Genomic DNA, 22,262 nt, shown 5'->3' with positions numbered 1-22,262 from the left:
GCATTTCATGGCAGCCTGCTCGATTTGATGCTTAACCTTAAAGAGATAATTTCAGAACAAGCATTCATACTCGTAGTTTACGTTAAGGTATTCTTGGTTATGAAAATCTTTTCCATCCTTTTTCCCATTTGCCTTTCTCAATTAATTTCCTTTTAATGTTTTCTAGCCTAATAGCCTTCATCTGGGAAAGCCTCCCTTAAAAGTTGCTCTTTTATTCTTGTATCGATTTTATTTTTTACGTAAAAAATTATTTAAATTTTTTCTTCTAGCTCTAAAAACCATCCAAATCATCGAAGGCTATAGAGTTGTGTAATAAAAAATGTGGCTTCAACTTATTTTAGTATTTGTTTAACTTGATTTATATCAATTGGTAAAATATTCAGTTAAAAAATCAAAGATATTTTAATTTCCATACTATATTAGTGAGAGTTTTCATATTATGCTCAAAATGTCAAGTAACAAAGCCAATATTTTTTAACGTCGTTACAGAGGCATCATTGAATGGGGGGAAAACTGCATAAGAACTTTCAGTCGGAATGATGGTGTAAAAAAGTGTTCTATGCTCTCCGTGGTGATTTATAAATTTTTTATTGCTTAAATGATTTTAAGAGAATCAAACTTTTTTGTGTTTTTCGTTACTTTAACGAGCTTCCCTCCAATTGAAATAAATTTGTACGTAAAATACGGTTCATTGCCGGCAAAAAAATTGGTAAAGTAAAAAATGGGACTGGATTTACCTTTGTAGAGTACATTTTGTGGGTAAAATGTCCAAGGAAGGCAATGTTTTGCATGCTAGTCTCTGTCTGAATCCCTCAGACTAGTTTAGTCAGAAAACTCCCTAAATGTGAAGCTATTCACATTTCACATAGGGAGCGAGCTGATAATATTGTAGTTTTTACAAAAGTCTCTGGAAATACGAATATGTGTTTATTTCAGTCTACTTTATTACAATCCCGAGAATGTGAACTACAATTGATTGGAGTTTCCTATGGTTTTGCAGCCCTTTTATATTGTTCATTTCCAAGATGATTTTTATACTTAAACACACTTTATGCTATCAATTCCTATATAGACGTAACACTGGGTATTAATATCACGTTTTTTTATGGAGGCAGTTTGTTAATTTCATTGAAAAGATTAATCATATGTGAATAGCCTACAAAAAATTATTCAAACCTTTCTCTCATCTGACTTTCAATGAAAACGTTTATATTATCACACCCGTAACATTATCATAATTTTCAAAGCTGTTAGGGCTTCCTGGTAACAGGTTGAGCGCCACATATGAGCAATAAAGAAATAAAACTGATGAAATGGAGCGTAACTTTGACCTTTGACGTATTGTTGGTTTCACTTCTCACCTTTTCAAATATATAAAAGATGGTACTCTTAAAGAAAGACATAATAATCTAAGTAATTTATAACTACTGAGTGACATTCACAGAAACGAACTCACTACGACGGAGAAGAAAAATAAATAGGCTTTGCGCACTCTTCTGAACATTTGCGGGGGGAAAAGCATGGGCGGAACTGCAACATAAAATTTTAAACTCCAACTATATTGGTAGGAATGATCACGAATGCAAGATTCCATACCTTATCGGTCGGTAAGAAAGGACCAACATAAAAAAGTTTCCATACCTTAACAGAACGATTGATAATTAGATTAGAATCCATGCAGAGCTGTCAGCCCATTCTTAGTAACTTAAAGATTTTTAACAATAGGTGCAAAAAAATTATCTTGAAAAACTAATTCCAATGTTAATTTTAAATTTTCGAGTTGTGTGATGTAGTTTTACTTTTGGCATGTACCTATATTTGATTAGTTAGCGCACACCTGACAAAAAGCCAACTTGTAACAATTTGTATAATAATAATATAAAGTGTCATAATCAATTCAAAACTAATGAAAACAAGACGATATTCTATAATTGTGGCGTATATATTGTCTTCCTCGGGACTTTCCATTACAATTTGACAAAACCGTTGGTTTCTGTTCTCTTATGCTTATCGCACGGGTCGCGACTTTTTGCGCTTCCTTTATTTCCTCGTACCTATATCTTTTTGGAGCGCACAATTCTCTCCACAGCGTGATTGCACGGTCGGAAGAGCACTTCAATGCCTCTCCGCCCGGACACAGATCGTAACGCATCCGCGCCGTAAAATCTTTCGAGGAATTTCTCGGTAGAGTGATGTTATGCTAGCACGACTGCGGGGCTAGTGGGTAGTTGTATTTGATTATGTCTCTAAAATACTTATTTACATGGGAGTATTAGATCGTAACTTAGGAACGTAGCACATCATAATTTAAAAATCAACCCATATTTTTCACCAGACCTATAGAAACACGATTATCTTCACCGACTTTGATTCTTTGGACATTTTTCTATTTGCCCATCATCGGTGACTATAGTAGCGTTAGTTGTAGATTATTATCAATTATCTTCTACTTTTACTGATTACTTCTGCCGGGTTTGACAACGTTTTGTGGATACAAGCTACATGCAAGATTGATCATCGCTACGTTTGACGTGAAATTTTCGTACTATTTTCATAAGATATATTTACAATATAATATTTAAATCGATGAATTCAAGGGGCGCACTCTCTCCGTATGCGTTGTAACTAGATAAGCGTTTCCGTTGTTATTTAACTGTTCGAAAACTGCATGAAGGTTCTCTTGAGCCGCGGGTTGTCGAAGCCTAGTGTTCTAGACTCATTTTAGCTTCAGTTACGGTAGTCTTATTTCATTTGCTATTTTCCGTTCATTCGCTGCAAAGCGTGAAAAAAATCGGAATGTGAAAGTTTTCATTCAAAATGAGTCTAATTTTAGATTTACCAGACCTATCTGTGAATGAACTGAGTTTTTGCTCGCTCCACCGCAGAAAGGCAATCAAATTTGGCTCCAACACAATTGAGTCAATTTTTTTTCACAGCTTTCCTTTCATCTGGATAGAAAGTAACCCTAAGCCACAAGATTCCTATCACATGTTGGAATAAGTAGGGTGAGATGTGTAACTGGCTCAAAATTTGACGCCAATAACTTTAATGAGATAAGAGAGAGGAAAAGATAGCATGCTAGATGGCGGAAATATTCGGGCATTTTGGATCTCTCTGGTGAGATAAAGGAACTAGGACTATGGAGAGAAATTTAGGAGGCAATTTTTCGAGATGATTTGCGGCTAGAAAAAACGCTACTTCCGTCAAAGACGTAGTCCTAGTGGGAATGTAGATCGGGAAATGAGAAAGCCCTTAGGCCCAATGGTATCCTCGCTTTCTGGCTTGGTCCCAGCTGCCTCCCGCCGGCCATTTACGATTTCCCGTTAGTTCCCAAATGCAGAGAGTGTCGTGTCTTTGACCCATTTTTTAAGAATACGATTTAAACTGCCCCACTACGTTTTCATTAGCTACATAAATAAATCTACCCTCGACCAGATAGGAAGCAAGCAACGGAGTATATTAATATTGAATTAATCAAAACTCGCGAAAAAATATTTGGGATTCTTATCTATGACTATGAAGTATTTCCTTTTAAGAAAAATAAAATTAAAGGTGAAAATTCGGACAAAATTTCATTCCGTTTGGATTAAATTTCTTTCATAAAACGCGCGGGGATCAAATTTTCTAGAAATGTAAATGCTGACTGATGAGTTCGGGTATAAATTTAAGTATTTTCGTCGGTTGTCATGCCATCTTGTCAGCTTAGTGATGAATTTTGAGCTACTGATTAACTCCTTGTACTCCTCACCATAATTGGGTGCTTTTTTTTGACAAAAAATGATCATAAACCCCACAGCACTTCGCACATTTAGTGGTTGTTATGTATTTGCGTACTTCTTTTAAAACTGAAAGTGGTTTCATACGATGGAAGATGGTAGACAGTGATAGTAATATCGATGCTGAAAAGAGCTCATCCGATTATCCATCGCACAGCGATTTAAAATTGCCAACTTAAGGGTGGATGGCGATATTTGGCGGAATTGTGAAACATGAAACATAATCACAGATACTTTAATATATATTATGTTCCACGAATTTTTTAACTGGTATGGCCCAGGTTTCGACACTAAATACTATGAATAAAGTTTCTTCTCCAAGATCATAAACACTACATTGTTGTACTAAATACTATGTTATTCTCAAAAGTAATAATGCCTTTGGGAATGAATGTATTGCTACCTTTGATAATGGCATACTGTATAGTGTCGAAAGCTGGGTAAGACCATTAAAAAAATTGTGGAACATACAATGTTAGTGTATCTGTGATAATATTTCCGACATAAAATTAGTTTTTACAATTTTATCGGAGCAAAGACTGTGTACTTGTATTGCCCTTGTATCTTTACTTCACTCGGTGTCCCTCCTCACGTGACTGAAAACCAAGAACCTCTTTTTTGTCCTCCTAATCGCTCGCCGTATCTTCGACCGCATCTCCCTCCTTCGATTCTCCATACTTCCTCGTTGTCCCTGCCTCCGCTACGCTGCCTTCCTCCCATGTGGGTGGCCTGGCAGCGGATGATCACGAAGATCAATCCACCGAGGTCTAGTAGGATAGCCGACTCTACCCTGTCCTCTGTTTCTCTTCCAATGATTTGCATTCACTTTGCCCGCCGAGGACTCATGCTGCAGCGGAACATGGAGGGTTAAGGAATGGGGCATGAGCATACTCGGGTCTTTACCCGTCTTGTAGGCTATTAATAATGCATCGTTGTTAGTGTTGTTGCTGCTGTTATTATTTAGGGGCACTCAACTCGTAACATGCCAGCATGAATAAATTTCTTCCTATACCGATGCCGGTCCGGAGAGACTTCCGCATGGCGCCTTCTAGTTCCCCGTCGTTCGGCAACAGCCAAATTGAATCTCATACAATCGGTGTGTGAGAGATTTCTCTGTAGATATGTCCAGTAAATTTTCATACAGTTTTGCTGCATTTCTGAGGTTTTTAATTATTCTTGAACGAATTAAAAACCCTGCTGAATATCTTTCCTTTGTTTTAATGTTTAATGCGATGGAGAAATTTATAATTTCGTACGGTGCAATATCATTCCCGGCAGTAGAATACCTGAATCGTGTTTGACTGTAGTATCAATCGGCGTAATGTTATCCAAGCTTCAGCTTTAACGTCCGGATAAGGATGGTCACATGCAAATGAGTTCCCAATATTTTTATTCTCCTGTTCTTGCGTGCAATTAAATGAAAATATTGATATTTTCAAACGCATAACATTCTCAGAATTCTCAAGGCTTCCCTCGTTTGCTAATCGCCACGCTGAAGTGGCAAGCTTGACGCCCTACGCGACCGTGTACTTTGCTCACCGCTTAAACAGGCCCTGGCTTTACCCTCACCTTTGTGAACCAACCTTCGGAATGCATCACTGATGGATTAAAAAATAAAATCATACTTATGAAGACGGAGCGACGCCTGTTTCAATATCCGCGTTTACTTTCAGCAACCACAGTCCTTCAGGTCCTGCATCAATGGGACTGCAGAACTGCATAGAGGAAGCCGAATTCCATCCCATAGAAGACTGAGATTTGTTGCCGCTAAGGTCGTATTTTAATAGTTTTTCAAAAATATCCACGGCGCGGTGATGAGTACATTGCGATGCACTTTTTTTCCAATATTTTGCATCATAATGTTTGTAATGTGAGGAATACCATTGAACGTTTATGAATTTGATAGATCACGTTATCATATATTAAGATTTTGGTTAAAATCGCTAATTATTGTTAGCACACGCAGGAAAAACCTTTTATTTATAAGAGGTTATAACGAACAAGAGAAACAGTTACATCCAAACATAAACATAACATTGGCAACGCCTTTCCGAATTATACCCAGGCGCTGCTTATTTTGTTAATAACGTACTCTAACAATTATACCTTATTTTACCGTTGAAACTCGTATCCATTTGTCTGTTAGCTACGCAAGTGGCGAATTTTGTAAATCCATTTAAATGCGTTTGGTTGAAAACGTATGTAGAGACCAACTTAAGAATCCTCTTTTGTAACATTCGTGGACGCCTGTCTCTATATCCGTTATGATTTCCGCAACCACAGTCCTTCAGGTCCTGCATTTTCACCTACCAATATAGCGCCCACTCCACCGTAACCACTCCAAACATGATTTCCGTGTGTGTGATCCTCATTGTTCTCACCCTTTGGCCACGCATATTTTCCCCCGGGGCACATGTTCAATGGGTTTTGGTTACCCATTGTTCATAGCACCCGGGGTGGAGCGTCGGCTCGACGAATCGCTTCACTGGGGAAAAAAATATACATGTTTGACGCTCTCTCGCGCGAAACCGTGGTGGTTACGTGGCCTTTCCGCGCACGGATGCAGATGGTCCTCCGGCGAGGAAGGTCAGACAGTGCGGTATGGGTTCCGATTCGTGGGATGGGAACGGGGAATGACCGCGTTAGTGGTGAAAATCACTCTTACGTGTTGCACGAAAATCACGAGAAACTGGCTCCTTTCCTTGGATATCACGCGACTTGCAAATGAAGAATTCACCGCTTCAATTCTATGATTTTTGTGGCATGGCAGAGAATAATTTTCTCGGAGGACTCATCGCTCCTGGGTGACTGGTCGTGTTTTGTCCTGATTTTATGATTTATTACTTACGTAATGTAAGTATATATGCTGGCCTCGGTGGCGGCGCGGTGGGGTTAAGTCCTCGCCTGCCAAACCGATGGCCGTGGGTTCAGAGTCCCGCCACGGGATGGGTGTTTTTAAATGTGTTTTCCTACTGTATTAAAATTATCGTAATTGTGGGAACTGTGGGGAACCTGTGATCATTACAGGCATTGCTGTCATTATGTGAGTATTGAACTGGCGTGTTGAAATTCTGTGGGTATGCAGCATACAACCTCATCAAAGTACACTAACCCGTGTCTCAAATATGATAATTTTACCTGAGTGATTATTTAGCAGGTTTTATATTTTTGATTGGCAAGAGGAAAAAAACGATGTTTACCTTGGAATACTTAAGACAACAACGTAAATTATAGGATAGTGTTTGAACAATAAAATCAAAGGCTACAGAACGTAATCCGAATTTGCGCAATTGATAGTTATCACGCAAGATTTTCAAATTTTACTTCTCCGTAACTTTACTTAACTCTCTTGGTTTTCCAATTTTTTTCCTTTAGTGATACTTCAAATGATTATTGAAACTTATGTAGTAGATTCTTTTATTATGTATTTTATTAAAAGCATTCTGTTTCTTAAAACAATGGCAAAATGCTACTTTGGCGAACAATTACTCAGCATGCCATTTGTGTGCTCGTTACATTTTAGTCCGTGCATTTAAATTTGTGCATCGCTATTTCTGGACCAAAAAAGGCTCGCTAAAAATTTTTTGGTTTATTATTTTCTCCTTCATGTGCTTATTGCTCTGCGTTACAAATTGTCCTCTTGGAATTATATTTATACGCTTCCAAGCCGTTACGCTTAAGTGGCTCAATTTTTCAGACTGGTTGACCTTGCATTGAAGAAAGAGGTGGCCACCTTAAAGAACTGCGACAATAATGTTTTTTTTCTCTTTCTCTTGTGTGGCAGGTACCAGTTTTTCCTTCAAGTAAAACAAGACATTCTACAAGGGAGGCTTCCGGTGTCTTTTGACCTCGCCGCCGAGCTGGGATCTTATGTCGTGCAATGTAAGTAGACCAAAATTTGACAACCCCTTTCATTTCAACCAGGTTCTCTAGCGTAGTGCTATTTCAAAGGATAAATAATTATTTTTGGAACGCTCTGATGATTTATCATGTTATAGGAACACACTACGATCTCACCTTAGGGGAACTGTCCCACCCATTAAGAAAAATCTCAAAAGTTATCGTAGTGCTCCATTCGAGGCAAAGGTATTAGATGTACGCATACATATACCAGCGTGTACATGACGTCCAATATATCATGAAATTTATTTCATAAACGTATGAATAAGGTTATTCTTTTACTTATAGGTTGTTATGCAACTTATTATTTAAAAGTTTGCAATTAAATTACAATAGTGTTTCATAATTTGATGTTAAGTAGTAATTCTTATGCATTTAACACTCGCCTTAGACAATTGAAATGATTTTAATACAGTATTTTGATTAATATCAATGGTCAGGAGATTACTATTGGGCACTTGAAGCTTATCTTCCCTTTCCTCATCTTTTCTGTGTCTCATCATTAATATGTGTGACGGTCATTGGCGCATGTGAACATCTTCCCATCTTTCCAAATCTGATCGCACTTGAGACCTAGCCTAAATTAATTCCTTTGAGTGCGGTATAAAAGTGTGTGTATGTTTTTGTCATTGTGAATTTCCTGATTTTTGTATAGAATTAGTATGTCACTGGCATTATTGATTACTTTGCAAATCTGAGTGTATACATGCTTCAGACCTATGCGGAAATTAGATGCTTAGATCTCCTAATCCCTTTACTTGCCCGGTAAAAAGTATGGCCTGAGAAAATTCATTTCTCTCAATGATTTCTCAGTTTTATTTTAAATTGAATGTATATTCTTTTTTATATCTAACTCTGCTGGCTATTATGTAGGCCTAGAACTTGTTCCAAATAAGTAGAAGGAAAGGGAATTTTCCCAAGTATAAATTATGCAACAAGTTTCGAAAAAATGGGATTGGCTGAAACGCACCACCTTGGACAGAGCTGATCGTTACGGAAAAGATTGTCGCCGAGATAAATGACATGAGCAGCAATACTTGCCCACCTTCAACAACCGTACCCATTCGTCGGTGTAAAGAACATTATTCCAACTTCTCCGTATTCTGATTGTGTTATGCAGTGTTAATCCACAAAAAAAGGACCTTCTTATCTGATCCAACCTCTTAAGTTAACTCCGTAAATAAAGAGCTCGTCCCTTCACGCTCTCTCCTACGTTATTCTTTCCCCCACGCTTCGACCTCGGGCCGATATCATTATTTATGATATTCCGAAGAGAAACATCGTCTGAGCCACATTGAAGTAAATTGCGCATTTTTTGCTTCGAGCATGCTTCGACCGTACCCAGTGGACACGTATCCTTTAGCGGGAGTGGTGGTAGGAATATCCAGTGTCAACCGAACAAATTGAGAGTCATTTTTCGTGTGGCCTTTATGCGTTTTAAAACGAATCCAATATTTTTTTCTCGCAAAGTTGCCCTGCAAAATTACTGGAGAGTGGTATAGGAAAAATCAGGTTTTGCGATTGAATTTTTAAGACTGGAATTTGGTCGTGCATTCTCAATTATTGTCCGAAAATAAATGTCGTAAGATATTTATATCGAATATATCGAATATGCTAATATAATTTTTAAGTAAGCCTATGTAGTCAGTTGAGGATAGATTGGGAAAGAATTTTATGAATGAGTTTGGCTTCTTTATTGGTGCTAGAGTCAAGAGAAAATTCAGTTGTGCAGCATTTTCATGTTCTTATCTATTTCCTGTTTTTATGAGAATTTATTACCACTGTTATGATCTAGTTACGCTTTGCCTTTATTGATTCCTTCTTAATTTATGAAACTTTGCGTTGGCCTCCGGAAGCATGTGTTGATTACAGAAGACAATTGTTTTGAAGACAATCGCGGAAACGCCATTGTAGTATTTTTATAATCACCTTTATTTGAAGTGTCAGTAATTAACGTTGTGCAGCTTACATCATATACGTATAATGTGGAATGATGTTTGTACCAAAAAATAATTTGATTATTATCCAGATAATTAAGTGCCATGCATGTGCTTTTGGAATAATAAAAACACTGGAGCTTTATTCAATAAATATATACGTACAACTTCCGTTATTTTAGCTGGCTCTGGAGTAGGCGTAGTGTACTGTTCAGCTTCACCTCAGTCGATTTTGATTTACCAACAGCATTGAATATGGATCATGAATTTTCAAAGCAGGTCGGGTTCTATAATTATACGCGTCATTGGAACGAATATGGATAGCCTATTTGGAAAATATCGATTGCTGCTTGTGTGATGTTTTGAAGGCTCAGTAAGTTAAAATGCCTTTTGCCCCTGCTCACCTCCACATCACATGGTCAGTGAGTAACCACCATATTAATTTCGGTCATGCCAGATGATGCGTCAAATAGAGTGATTCATTGTAATTAAATAAATAGCGCCAATTTTATACGGAGCCTCTCTCGACCCTAATTTCGATAAAATTGTCATCATGCGTTGGACAGGGATGGTTGCTGAAGATGAAAATAAAATCACCATATTCACATATATATAAGTTTTCCCTTTTCTGTGTCTGTATTATGACGAAAAAACTAGATTTTTACGCGGATATTATTTCCATTGCAAAATTTTCATGGGCGAAGTTCATTCGAAAGTTGGATTGGGTACATGAAACTTTTTTCACGAAAAGAAACTCACTATTGAGATATATGTCTTAATCGTGACAATTTATTTCTATCCCAACGGTCTGCTTGCTTGTTGCCTCCAATATCAACTGGAACCTAGATCTATGTTTTATCTTAAAGAATTTTATCCTCATCTAAGGATTTTTTTAACTTTGAAAACCTACCTAATAAAGTATTAATATTTCTATAATCATTCGCCCTAATTTGCTCGCTGTTGAGTTTTAATTTGACTATCGATAAGTTAAGTCAAGTTTGACTATTGATTAAACTTTCTTATTTTATCAAAGGCATGAATTATTCGACGTTTCACTATCAAAAACTATTTGTATCAGGCGGCGGGATGCGGGCAGTATTATTCCTGGACAAGCTTGGAATACCGGGTCGAGATAATAATCCATCAAATCGGTGTGGAGGAACGTGGGAGTTTGATTAGATGGGATGAAAATACGCCATACAAATGACGAGTTCCCAAGCCCACGCGCATTTCAAGGCCAAAACGTGGGAAGATCACCCCCTCTCATTCCTATTCCCGAGCCTCAAATTGCGCGATCCGAGGTGTACAGAACTAGAGGTCGTGGGAGTAGGAATGGACAGACCTAGCAATAGCTTACGGCACTGCGCAATCGACGATTTGGAACTGGGAGGGCCTATAATTATGACACACATGCGTTTTAGCGTCAGACGTTTGTTTTGTACCAATCCCTCTTTATTTTCCTCAAGATACAGAAGATACAGTTTCTTTTTGTCCCCCTACTTCGAGCAACTTTCCCTTTTTCTCTCTCCACAACAATCTTACCTCTCAACCCATCAACAGCTACCTAAGAACATCAACATCAATAATGAAATATCTAACGTTACATGTGTATGTATTGAATACATACCTACATACTCATGAGAAACCATCCTGGTCGAAACCACCAATAATTGAAACACAGGTTTCGGGTATATTTTATCGTCTAGCTTAAAATGGCATTTGGATTTTCTGTCCTCGGAATTATTCACAGGAATTATTCACTTTTACCCTATCCCTTGGTATCTAACTAAAATCTAACCTCCTTCCTGTTCATGATTGCCTCAGGAAATCGAAACCCCAGTTACGGAGATATTTTTCCTTCAAACTTTAAATAGCATTTGGATTTTCTGTCCTCGGTCTTGTTCGCAATAGCTATTGCACTTTTAGCGTATCCCTTGGTGGTTAAACATCTTATCTCCTCCCGTTCATGATTGTCTCAGACCATCGGAATAGCTGTTTTGGAAATTTTTATCCTTCCAACTTTATTGTAGCATTTGGATTTTCTGTTCTCGGACTTATTCACGAGAGGTATTGCACATTTATGGTATCCATCGGTGGATTAACATTTGATATCCTCACTGTCCGTAATCACCTCAGACAATCAAAAATTCGGTTTCGGGTATACTTTTCCTTCCAACTTTAATTGGCATCTGGATTTTCTGTCCTCGAACTTACAATAGGTATTCAACGGTCTCGGTGGCGGTCTGTATGACAAGGTGGGTGGTGGGTGTGAATATTGAGTCCGCAGCCATCACGTCCGAGGCGTGGGCGCGGACATTCTCACGCGCTGTCAATGCGAGACCGCAGCCCGATAGATCCGCCGCGGATTTATGCCGCCCGACGGGTCATGACGCGAGCGTCGTCATCGCAGACGGGAAACGTGCGTGCGGATGTGCGTGAACAGATGGGATGGGTTGATAGGTGGCGGTGTGAGGTGTAGGGAACGTATAGGGATGAAATCGCCTGTGCGACATCAAGTGTGGGATGTGACCGCGTTACACTGTAGGGAGAATCTTCTTATGCGGTGAAAAGTCTAGGATCATACAGTCGAAGAAAGATCAGGTGCTTTCCCAGCGAATAACTCGCGTGAACTTTTCTCGGGTTTTCCACCAAGTGCCTAACCTCATCGAAGCGTCGCGGATAATTGGATAGTTTTGAATAGTGATGGAAAAATATCGATGTTTAGAACAATCGATTTATATGGAAAATGAAAGAATAAACTTTAAGGTTTTCCCGGCGTATCAGCTGCGGAAATTTTTCTCGGGTTTTCCCCCGTTTGATGTCTTCCGATTCCCTGAGGATGAACAGCAAGTCGCTGCTCGAAACTTCGGGAGACATGGAAGATATCAACCGGTGGAAAACCGGAGAAACTTTTCTGCGAAAGAATAAACTGTATTAGACTCACTAAGTTTATTCTTTCATTTTCCATAATGGAAAGGTTTCTCAGAGTTAAGGCTGAAGTCATAACTTATTTTCGATTTTTAATCGAAATTTAAAGCTCGGCTTTCCAAAAAAAATCGAAATTTCGATTTTTGATAAATTGAAAAAATTCTTTCTTTTATTCTTTTAAAAACATTCTTTGCAAACACATGTTTATTATTCATTCGAGAAACACTCAAAATACACGTTTGAGTGGTAGAAATAATCTGCTTGAAATGTAGAATATACTTACTTACTTGAATTACTATCCTGTCGATCTCCTTACTAGGCGGAGATGGAGGTACTCACCTGTTGGGAGATCTGAGAAAATTTGACGTAATCTTGTAATTGGTAGAGTACGCATCTTTCCCTCTCGATCTGTCGTATTTTTCTTTGGTGTTAGTGAAATAATTGTTCAATATTTACGCCTCCATCTTGAAATGTCCACAATATTATGAGTAATTCCTAGTAATCATCTTTCTTCATCAAAATCAGATAAATGTTACTATCGTGAAAATGTTTTGGAATAAAATAATTTTATATAGGAAATAATTGACAAGGGTATGTTACGTATATTATTCCGTGAACTTTTAAAAATGATAACGTAAGTTTTGAGAAGCAGTTGCATCTGATACCGTAACGTCAGTTCAAACCATTGATTAACTACTTCTCTACGAAAATAAAAAGTTACCACTTTCGTGGAAGCATTCACTGTGCTAGTTTTCGATTTTGAAATTAGAGTTTGTAGAGGTTATTGACATTTAGACCAATTTCGACGTTGTACCACCTTATTTTTTAGATGGAGTGCAGATTTGTCCTTCCTTGTTTAGCATTCTCAATTTCATCAATTAACTCTAGAAATGGATAAGCAATTAGCAGTCATCCGTATTTTTTTCTCTGTCAAAAATTAGAGTGAAGTGCTTTGATCGCTTTGAACTACACTAATTTTAAATGAAAACATTTATCGAACGACGGAAACAATATTCTACAGGGCCATGTGTATCTACTTGTAAAATCTTAATTTTCTTTTACATTTTTATCCTAAATATTTTGAAAAGTTGATATTTTTTATATGCGAGTTAAAAGCCCAAAGGCAAGGTACTCTTTGCTATTTTTAGCTATTTAATGAGCCCTATAAAATACACTTTGCGTCAAGATTGTTTTTTTAACTTACAAGCTGAATGCAATACCGTGAAAACAGCGCAAAACATCGTGCATAATTAGGTAGCTTTGAAGGTGTTGGATAATGTTCTTCTTGCATGAACGTTCGAATAATTTCAATCAATATTCACATAACATTTTTACTTGCATTCAGAGTAGATATCACTGTTCGTAAATCCAGCTCTTTAGGTTCAATTTAAGAAGTGCATTCCATGTGCTCAGTTGAGCGGTATGAGTCGCGGTGGGCGTACTTTTTTCCTTTCCTGAGGATTTCTTTCGTTACGGGTAGGTGCTTGGAATTCTCTCCATAAATAAAGGTATCAAAACGAATGCGCATATGGCTTTATCAGTTTACTCTGCTACCTGTCACGTCATGCTATTGCCTCGAAAGACGCTCGTCTAAGTTAGTGGAACTGGCTGTATATCTCTCGCTCTTAATACCGCAGAGATGCTATTTGATGTTTTTTTGAAGTTTATATATTATATATTCCTCTTTTTGCTCGCCTAATGAACTCAAAACACTCATAACTTGCTTTTTCCTTACCGTGAAACACACTTTAGCTTTCTATTGGCAGTTTCATCATGCTTTACGGTGAACTGAGCTACGGAGAACTATTTTTTAAGTAAGTACGTTCGCCGTGCCGAAGAACAAGTGCTAATCTTATAGCGTAGGTGTCTTGTAGTGAATAAATAAATGCTTAACGCAAATCAACCAAGAATATTCTGCTTCATTTCTTTTTCAACACGTTTTAAAACATTTACTTCATCGCACTTTTCTCGCGAATATAATGTCACTAGATGACTTCATAATGCAGGTATAGTGATCAGCAGCTTTAACCGTGATGTTTCTGCTAGATTTACTAAGTGATGTAAAAATACGAAAGTATTGGCGCTTTTTTATTGCGTTAGAGCCATGGTGGCATCGTTTTCCCGTTTTTATTTTTTGTTTATTTTTGTTTAATTTTTATCTTTCAAGCATTTTTATTCTGAAAAAAAAACGCCATTCAAACGTACAGTTCATCACTCAATCATTCAGTGCAATATTTTAGTTTAAGGAGATGAAGGTTAGTCATATCCCAGACTGAAGCACTTGCATGTATAGTTCACATATTCAGCGTAAACCCCCTCCCGCGGTCCATCTCATACTTCGCATATCTATTTGAGGGATCTAAAGGCTTTTATTTTCTCAGATTTGGACCACGGACTCTTCAATCAGCAGTCAATCTCTCATCTCCCTTAGACATGGCGTCTCCCCACTAGTTCCGTTACCCTAGTATAGAATACAGATTAGAATTATTAGTGTTACGCCTCTGACTAGTCCGCTGTTTTATCCATCTATCATCATTTACAGTGTAATAGAGAAAGATCCCTGTTGATTAAAAACAATCCATTTGACCGCATTAATTGCCATTGGAAATATTTGTTAATTTTTCTCAACCGGGAGTGCAATCAAGGACCTTTAACTTTCCGAGCCACTATCCAAACCACAACGTTGGAATGCATCGAGATAGCGAGCCGATCAGCTAGCAGAGTAGCTCGGGAAGCTAAAGCTCTTTAGTTCGATTTCTGATCCGATAAATTTTATCCCATAAGAATTGCAGTGAACTTCACTGCAATTGACGCGACAGGATATATTCTGAATCCACAATGGAAATTTGAATTATTTGATATTTCACGATTTTGAAGTAATTTCCTGAATTAATTTAACTGAGCCAGGCGAGATGTAGTGGAATAACATCCTGATTAAATCAAACAGAGAGATGGCAGAATTTCCACAAATTTACTCATAATAAATAATGTGATAGAATTGTACCTGACGGTCGAAACGCCTCTTAAATTGCTAAATATATTTGTGAAATCTTGCCATCTATATTTTACATTTTATCTGACTTTCCTGGATGTGAGTTCTTCTATTTGAGGCCTAAGGGATTCGATAAATCCGTTTGAATTTAACTCTGGGGGCTTCAAACCTTCTAAACTATCAGCACAGGGTAGCATGTTGAAGAGGGGCGTTGAGATGATAGATATACTGCGTATTGGACTCGCAATCGAACTACTCTGTGCTATTGTTGGAGTTGCCAATGCAACGGAGAGGGGATTGTGGCGTGGGAGGGTTGGGGTAAACATCGGAAAATTGGGATTTCAAAGCGGAGGCTTATTGGGATGGGAGAGAAAGCTGACGGGATCGATGAACAGGTGCCGGGGACCGGGCGATGAGGACACGACGCACTGTTCCGGCTTTTCGTACAGCCAGTGGTCATTTCCCATTTTCCTCTTCCTCCCTGCACATTGGGGAAAACCGGTAAAACTGAGGAAAACCGAAAATTCGTAGTTACAGCAAAAAGGTTTTGGAAAGATCGAAGAATTGCATATAGATAATAGTCATTTCCTCATTTTCTCTTCCTGCGTGCACATAATCAATCTCCCAATCAGCTCGAGAAATCCGGTAAAATCCGAAAAAAACTGAAAATCAAGAGTTATCGCGTAAGCAGCCGGGAAATCCTAAGAATGGCATCAAGTTAGCGTGACAATTACCTCCAGTAAAATGTGAATGTTTCATAACTTCAGAAAGAATTAAAGGAAGCGAACTACTTTCGAACCTAAAATGTTAGAAAATTTTCGAACACCTTGGAAGTATATTGATATAATAATATACACCCTGAAGCATTACTGTTCCCTACAAAGTTTTCCACTTAATGTAATCATGCTTATTGCAATGCATAGTACGGCTCACTCTGGAATTACACATCACTCTCCTTATATAATAATTTGCTTCTGTTTTAGTATACATTGTATTTGACTTGTCTTTTAAAAATCGATAACGAGGTAGATGGAGATAAATACCAAACCCTTAATTCCTTTTCAAAATTCTAATTCCTTTCTAAAAAATATAAAAACGCATTGCGAAATGATCGCAAACAAATGAAAATGGAATATTTTTTTATTTCTGTAGCTTTTTGGCCACGCTGAATGCATTGCAGGTAACCGATGAAATCAAATGACAAAATTACTGGGAACAAATGGAAATGTACTCAAGAATGCTTAGAAATACTCTGGAATTTCGAATTTTTATGTTCGCTACCCGAAGACCACATTGGTCTTTACACACTCGAGCGGCTGTTGGGCCAACGCGTTACGTGATCGAGAGAAAATATTGTGGAACGGCGAAGAGGGATATGCCAGAAGTCCATTGCCTTTCCATGTTCCTGTCACCCCTCCCCGAGGGCGTTTTTCAACCGTTTAGCGAGTTCGGAGGCGGGGTTGATAAAAAAAGAAACATTCCAGCCTCCCGAGATGGAAAACTGGCGTTAATTTGCACCAGAACAAATCCCACCGACTTTGGCCACCGGTGACAATGATGAAAAAAGCGTTTCGAAGAAAAAAAAATGGAAAAGAAGTGATCAGATGGGATTTTGAGAGCGTGAAATTGCATCGTGCGGCGCGAGTCACTTGTTCGTATTTTCGGGGTTAAAATGGGAAAATGTTTTTCGTTTCAAGTTCGGATGATCTGTTTTTAATAAGGGGAGCCAAGTCTCTCGCGTAATTACCATTTCTGTGATTTTAATTGTCTCGGCAAATCTTTAATTCTTCGGTCCTTTCCCTTAGGATGGATTTACTGTGGTGATTTTTTTTTAAAGTTACTTGTAATACGCATATTTTCATGATTTCTGAAAGATGCAAGCATAGTCATTTTAGTAAAAACATGCAATTCCCACCAACTTACGGAATATATTTGATCAATATCATTCTACCTCTAGTTCTCGTTTAATTAACTCGAAAATTTTCGAAAAATAATGTTTTTTTTTGTATCAAGCTTCACAAAATAATTTTCGCCAAACGGATTAAAACAAGCTACCCATGTCACAAAACGATATGTGTTTACAAATCGCGTGGAGTATATGAAGCTTTTTTATTTCACTTTGAACTCGAAATTATTCATAACCTCGGTAACAATTGAAGATAACTGATTGGCTTCTTTATCTTTTGGATTTTTTCTTGGAGAATCAAATAAGAATCCATATCCACGATAGGTAATTTCAATGATGAGAAAGTAAAAATGCCTCTTTTAACCCGTTTATCAACATATAGGTTTAATCAAGTAAGCCTCGATATTCACCCAAACCTTTTATGATACATTGGTGCATATAATTATAATGGGTTTTCCGTATGAAAGGAATTCCAATTAATAATCTCATTTCCGGTGAAATATCTCCCAGTTATATTGCAGTAATTAAGCCCTTATTATTTAGGTGCGGCGAAAATTTTAAATTACGAATTGTGTATCGGAATTAATAGTTAATTAGAATTTGTCTTTTATTTTACGGTAACGAGTGCAATTTTATCTGTGCCGTTGGTATGGCTTCTGATTTTGATAGAATTTACTACCAATGAGTAACGATGGTTTAAAATGGATTTTTTTTTGTGTTCATTCTCTCTTAGTTACAAATTAAATTTCACGCCATTAAATATACCTTATTTCAACGGATAGTTTAGAATTTTCAACTCAGGTCCTGTCGAGCTGGTTTTGGCGAAACTTTAAGCCGAAATGATTGTTTTCTATTTTGGTAAACATATTCAAAATTCATACTTATTTCTACATCATAAATCTTTATCCACCCTTTTCTCACCTAATCTTAAATCAAATGTTAACGCTTGCATGCATTTGGGTGACTAATTAATTACTCAAAATGAATTCATATAGCAGTCGACATTATAATGTTTTCTAATAAAAAATTCATGGACTAGTGGCAGCAATTTCAAATGATACGGAACCATGCTTTAATGTGGTTCTTCTCTAATCGAGCTCTCAGAAATACGATTCGATATAAAAAAATTAGCATTTTAACCTTTAATTTCTAACTTTGAGTAGGTTCTCTTGCGGTATTATCGACAGCACTCAAAAAATGCGTTAAATATTCTATATATTATGTTTATATAAAATCCAATTTGGCGTTGTTTATTCAAACAAAAATAGAGGACTATGAGCGCCACAAAAATGGAACACAGACGCGCAAATGTAACAACAAACGGAAATGAATTATGATGCCATAATATGAAGTGATGTTGAATGTAGAAATGATATTCAGTTGTTACGTAATGCATTTCTTAGTACATATATGGCTTAAAATGTTTGTTAGTAGAGAATCGAGCATGAGGATAGGCACATTATTAGCACCTTATGTTATATCGTCAAGTACTTTCCGTTCGCAGGAGACCTCCTGAAGGACGCAGAAATCCGCTGTAAACATTGTAGAGAATGTTTTAATAGGAAAAGTTAGCTTATTTGGCCTGAAAAGTATAAGTTAACCTTTCTACGTTCGCAAATACTATATGTTTGTTTTGATTTTATCATCGGATTTGGATTTTTCCACGAATATTACATTAGATGATTCTCAAGTCCGCCGCAAGAATTGTTGTCACTCTGCGCGCATTAAAATCAGTTTTCAAAACCGCCACTCGCGGCGTTACCAGTCATCGATTTCCATTTGCCACGGGGAAATTTACATCGGTATTGCGTAACTGAGGTAATAAAAAGTATAAACCTCACATTTAACGCATGCAAGACGATTGTCAGCTAAAAAAGACTACTTCCTCTACGGTTAATGGCGAAAGTGACACTGAACGAGATACCGCTGCATAGTGGTGCCGCCGAAAAAAATACGCACGAAAAGGCAGCAAATGGAAGGAGGTAGTAAGTATCTGGAGGCGCTGTATTCGAGTTTTAAGCGTGGTCAGAATTCCGCCATCTTAGTTTGACAATTTTCGGACTTAGTCTCAAACAGTGTACGTGTATAATCAAGTATTCTATTCCTTATTCCGCCTCTGATTTGTAAAATGAAAATGCAACAATTAATCCTTGTTTGTCGTCGGAGTTTTCCGATCGTTCTTCTTACTACTGTGTATATTAAACTGTCCATAAGTATAGTCATATCGTGGTGATAATATATCGTCGTGAACATACTTTCGTACTATTATTGCGACCGGACCACTTCCGTAAGATTTCATTTCAATCTTATTAATTATCAGTAGAAGTGCAGAGGAATGGATATTTTACACTTGTTAAATGTTATTTTCGGATAAGCTAGTTGCACTGCGGAACTGTGGTGATTGGCAATAATTTTGCCTTGGGAAAAGTATTCGAGGCATATTTTCACGATGCCTTCCCATAGTCATAGAGAAAAGGTTTACTGTGCTCGTTTGCGATAGTTTATTTTAACGTACCAACGATCATGACCGAATATTTCGCAAAATAGTTAGCATTGACTCTTATGGGATTATCAATGTTTTGGTCAAAGTAGGCGTGGCTATCCCACCCAAGCACCCCCATTCCTGCCACACTGCGCTCAACGCTCGGAACCAGTGGTGCCCCCTCTAATATATTTACAACCTCTTTGAGCAAATGTAACGCTCAACCACGGCCATCTTAGGAATCTACGTCACTGACAACAGTGCCGCCATCTTTGACTGTAGTCTCGAATTACGCTTCACCCGTTACGCTTTCCACGGAGGTAGCGCGCACCCTTGAAGTCAAACCAGTAAGTAGTGATGGGCAAAGTCGATCATTTTAGTGATTCAATCATTTTGACTCGAGTCACATAAGTGATTCAATCAATTGATTCAATCACTATGATCGAAAAGACTCAAATCAAGATTCAATCACTATGATCGAAAAGACTCAAATCAAGATTCAATCACTATATGATCGAAAAGACTCAAAGGAGTCATGATTGAAAAGACTCAAAAGGAATCATGATCGAAAAGACTCAAAAGGAATCAAGATCGAAAAGACTCAATCAATGGATGTAATAAATCACTTTGAATAATCGAATAAATACTGCCTCATCTGCGAAGAGCATTGGTAACGCTGATTGCTATCCATATTATCATTTCATATACTATTTTAATTGTGAATTCCTAGATGAGTAAATTAGATTGCAAAAATGAAGGAAGCAGTGTCATGAAAATATTTGGGAAGGCGAAACTGCCACAGTTTCTTAACACTAATGAAATAATTTCTAACTATAGTTGATCAAAATATAACACAAAATACACCACACACTATGCATGAATCTGATCTGCAGGATAATTTTATGAACGGCACAATAAAATATAACCAGCTTTAACTTCTACTTCTTAACGTTCTCCTACAGGAGTCATCTTAATATTTTCCTTTTACGTGTATTGGTGTTATTAATACTGATAACTGCTGGAAAACATTTAAGAAAAAGATTACACAAGTATTCAGTTCTTCGTTACATAGTATTTAATTTTATCACAACTATTTCTGCCCTGACGAAAAGAGATTAAGCATCGGTCGTTCCAAATTTTGAATCAAACCGGAAACCGAGATGATTGATATGAAACCGGAAGTCGGAGTGATTGATGATTGATGATCGACTTGTTTAACGAAATGAATCATGAGTCATTTGATTCACCTAGTGATTCAATCTTTTTGATCGAATCGTTCATGATCGACCCATCACTACCAGTAAGTGAAGTCAGTCAGCGTGTGGCAACGTGGGTGTCAAAGAAGAGGGGTCGGAGTAGTAGTTTCGCGGACCCGTGGCATTTCTCGGTGACACCTTCTCTGACGGATGTATTATATAATGGGAGAGGGTCGAGAGGGAGTTTCCGCCGAACTAACGTAGGTGCCGCTGGGGAGGACGTGGGTTTGGGTTTCTCTCCTCGGGTGGGGGAACGAAGAGCTGTTATAATGGAGAGTCAAATTAAGATGTCAACAGGTTCATGAGAAGCGCCATGCGTCACCACACGCCTTTTAATTAAGAGCGCCGTTTTCATCTACTATTTCCTTCCTTCCTTCTCTCATGGCCCTCTTAATCTCACCCGACCTCTTCACCCTTCGCCAAACACGAACCGCCTCCTTCCCTCGCCGCAAAGGCAGCCACGTGACGCGTTTATAGGCGTGGAAAGGACCCTTCGTCGAGCACCTTCAAACACACCTTTTCCCCGACGAAAATAAAAGAAAAGGTTCCTCGATTCCTCTAGTGACATAGGCACCCTTTCTAACCCGTGTGACTCTCAACTTTCTTTTATTTTATCCTTTTAGTATCTCTTTAATACCGCACACGAATCACATGAAAGGTGTGTACATAGGGACTGCAAAGAGAAGGCCCAATTTCATCCCATACTAGGCTGATTTCTATTGTCACCTCGGTATCATTTTAATCGGTTTTCAAAAATGTCCGCGGCGCGGTGTTGAGTGCAATGCCGTCCTATTTTTTTTCAATATTTCGCCGTGTAATGTTTGTAATTGCGAGAAATGACATTGAAAATAACGAATTTATAGATCACATTTTTTGTTCTGTAATTATCGGTTAACCCCCTAATTATACCTTATTTCCCGGTGAAACTCGGATCACTTTGTCAGCTACGCGAGTGGTGACTTTTGTAAATCCATTTAAATGCGCGACAATAGGGAATTTACCGACATTTAGAGACCGTCTTGAGGATGATATTATGTAATATTCGTGGTTCTGTATTTATCAGAGCACAGTAGTATATCCCTTTA

At 37.9% G+C, this 22,262-nt stretch overlaps 1 protein-coding gene across 5 annotated transcripts in view; it reads left to right on the top strand.

Annotated features, from left to right (window-relative positions):
• LOC124165942 (band 4.1-like protein 4A) overlaps positions 1–22,262 on the top strand; it is an 868,424-nt gene that overhangs the window by 672,480 nt on the left and 173,682 nt on the right. For all 5 annotated transcript variants that reach the window (XM_046543480.1, XM_046543483.1, XM_046543479.1 and 2 more), the window contains exon 6: positions 7,561–7,658. In XM_046543480.1, the coding sequence (XP_046399436.1) occupies positions 7,561–7,658 (98 nt within the window). The remainder of the gene's footprint in view (positions 1–7,560; positions 7,659–22,262) is intronic.

The sequence above is a fragment of the Ischnura elegans genome, chromosome 9, assembly GCF_921293095.1.
Source record: "Ischnura elegans chromosome 9, ioIscEleg1.1, whole genome shotgun sequence".
Classification (NCBI taxonomy): Eukaryota; Metazoa; Arthropoda; class Insecta; order Odonata; family Coenagrionidae; genus Ischnura; species Ischnura elegans.
Note: the sequence above shows the minus strand (reverse complement) of the source record. Positions and strands in the feature narration are given on the sequence as shown.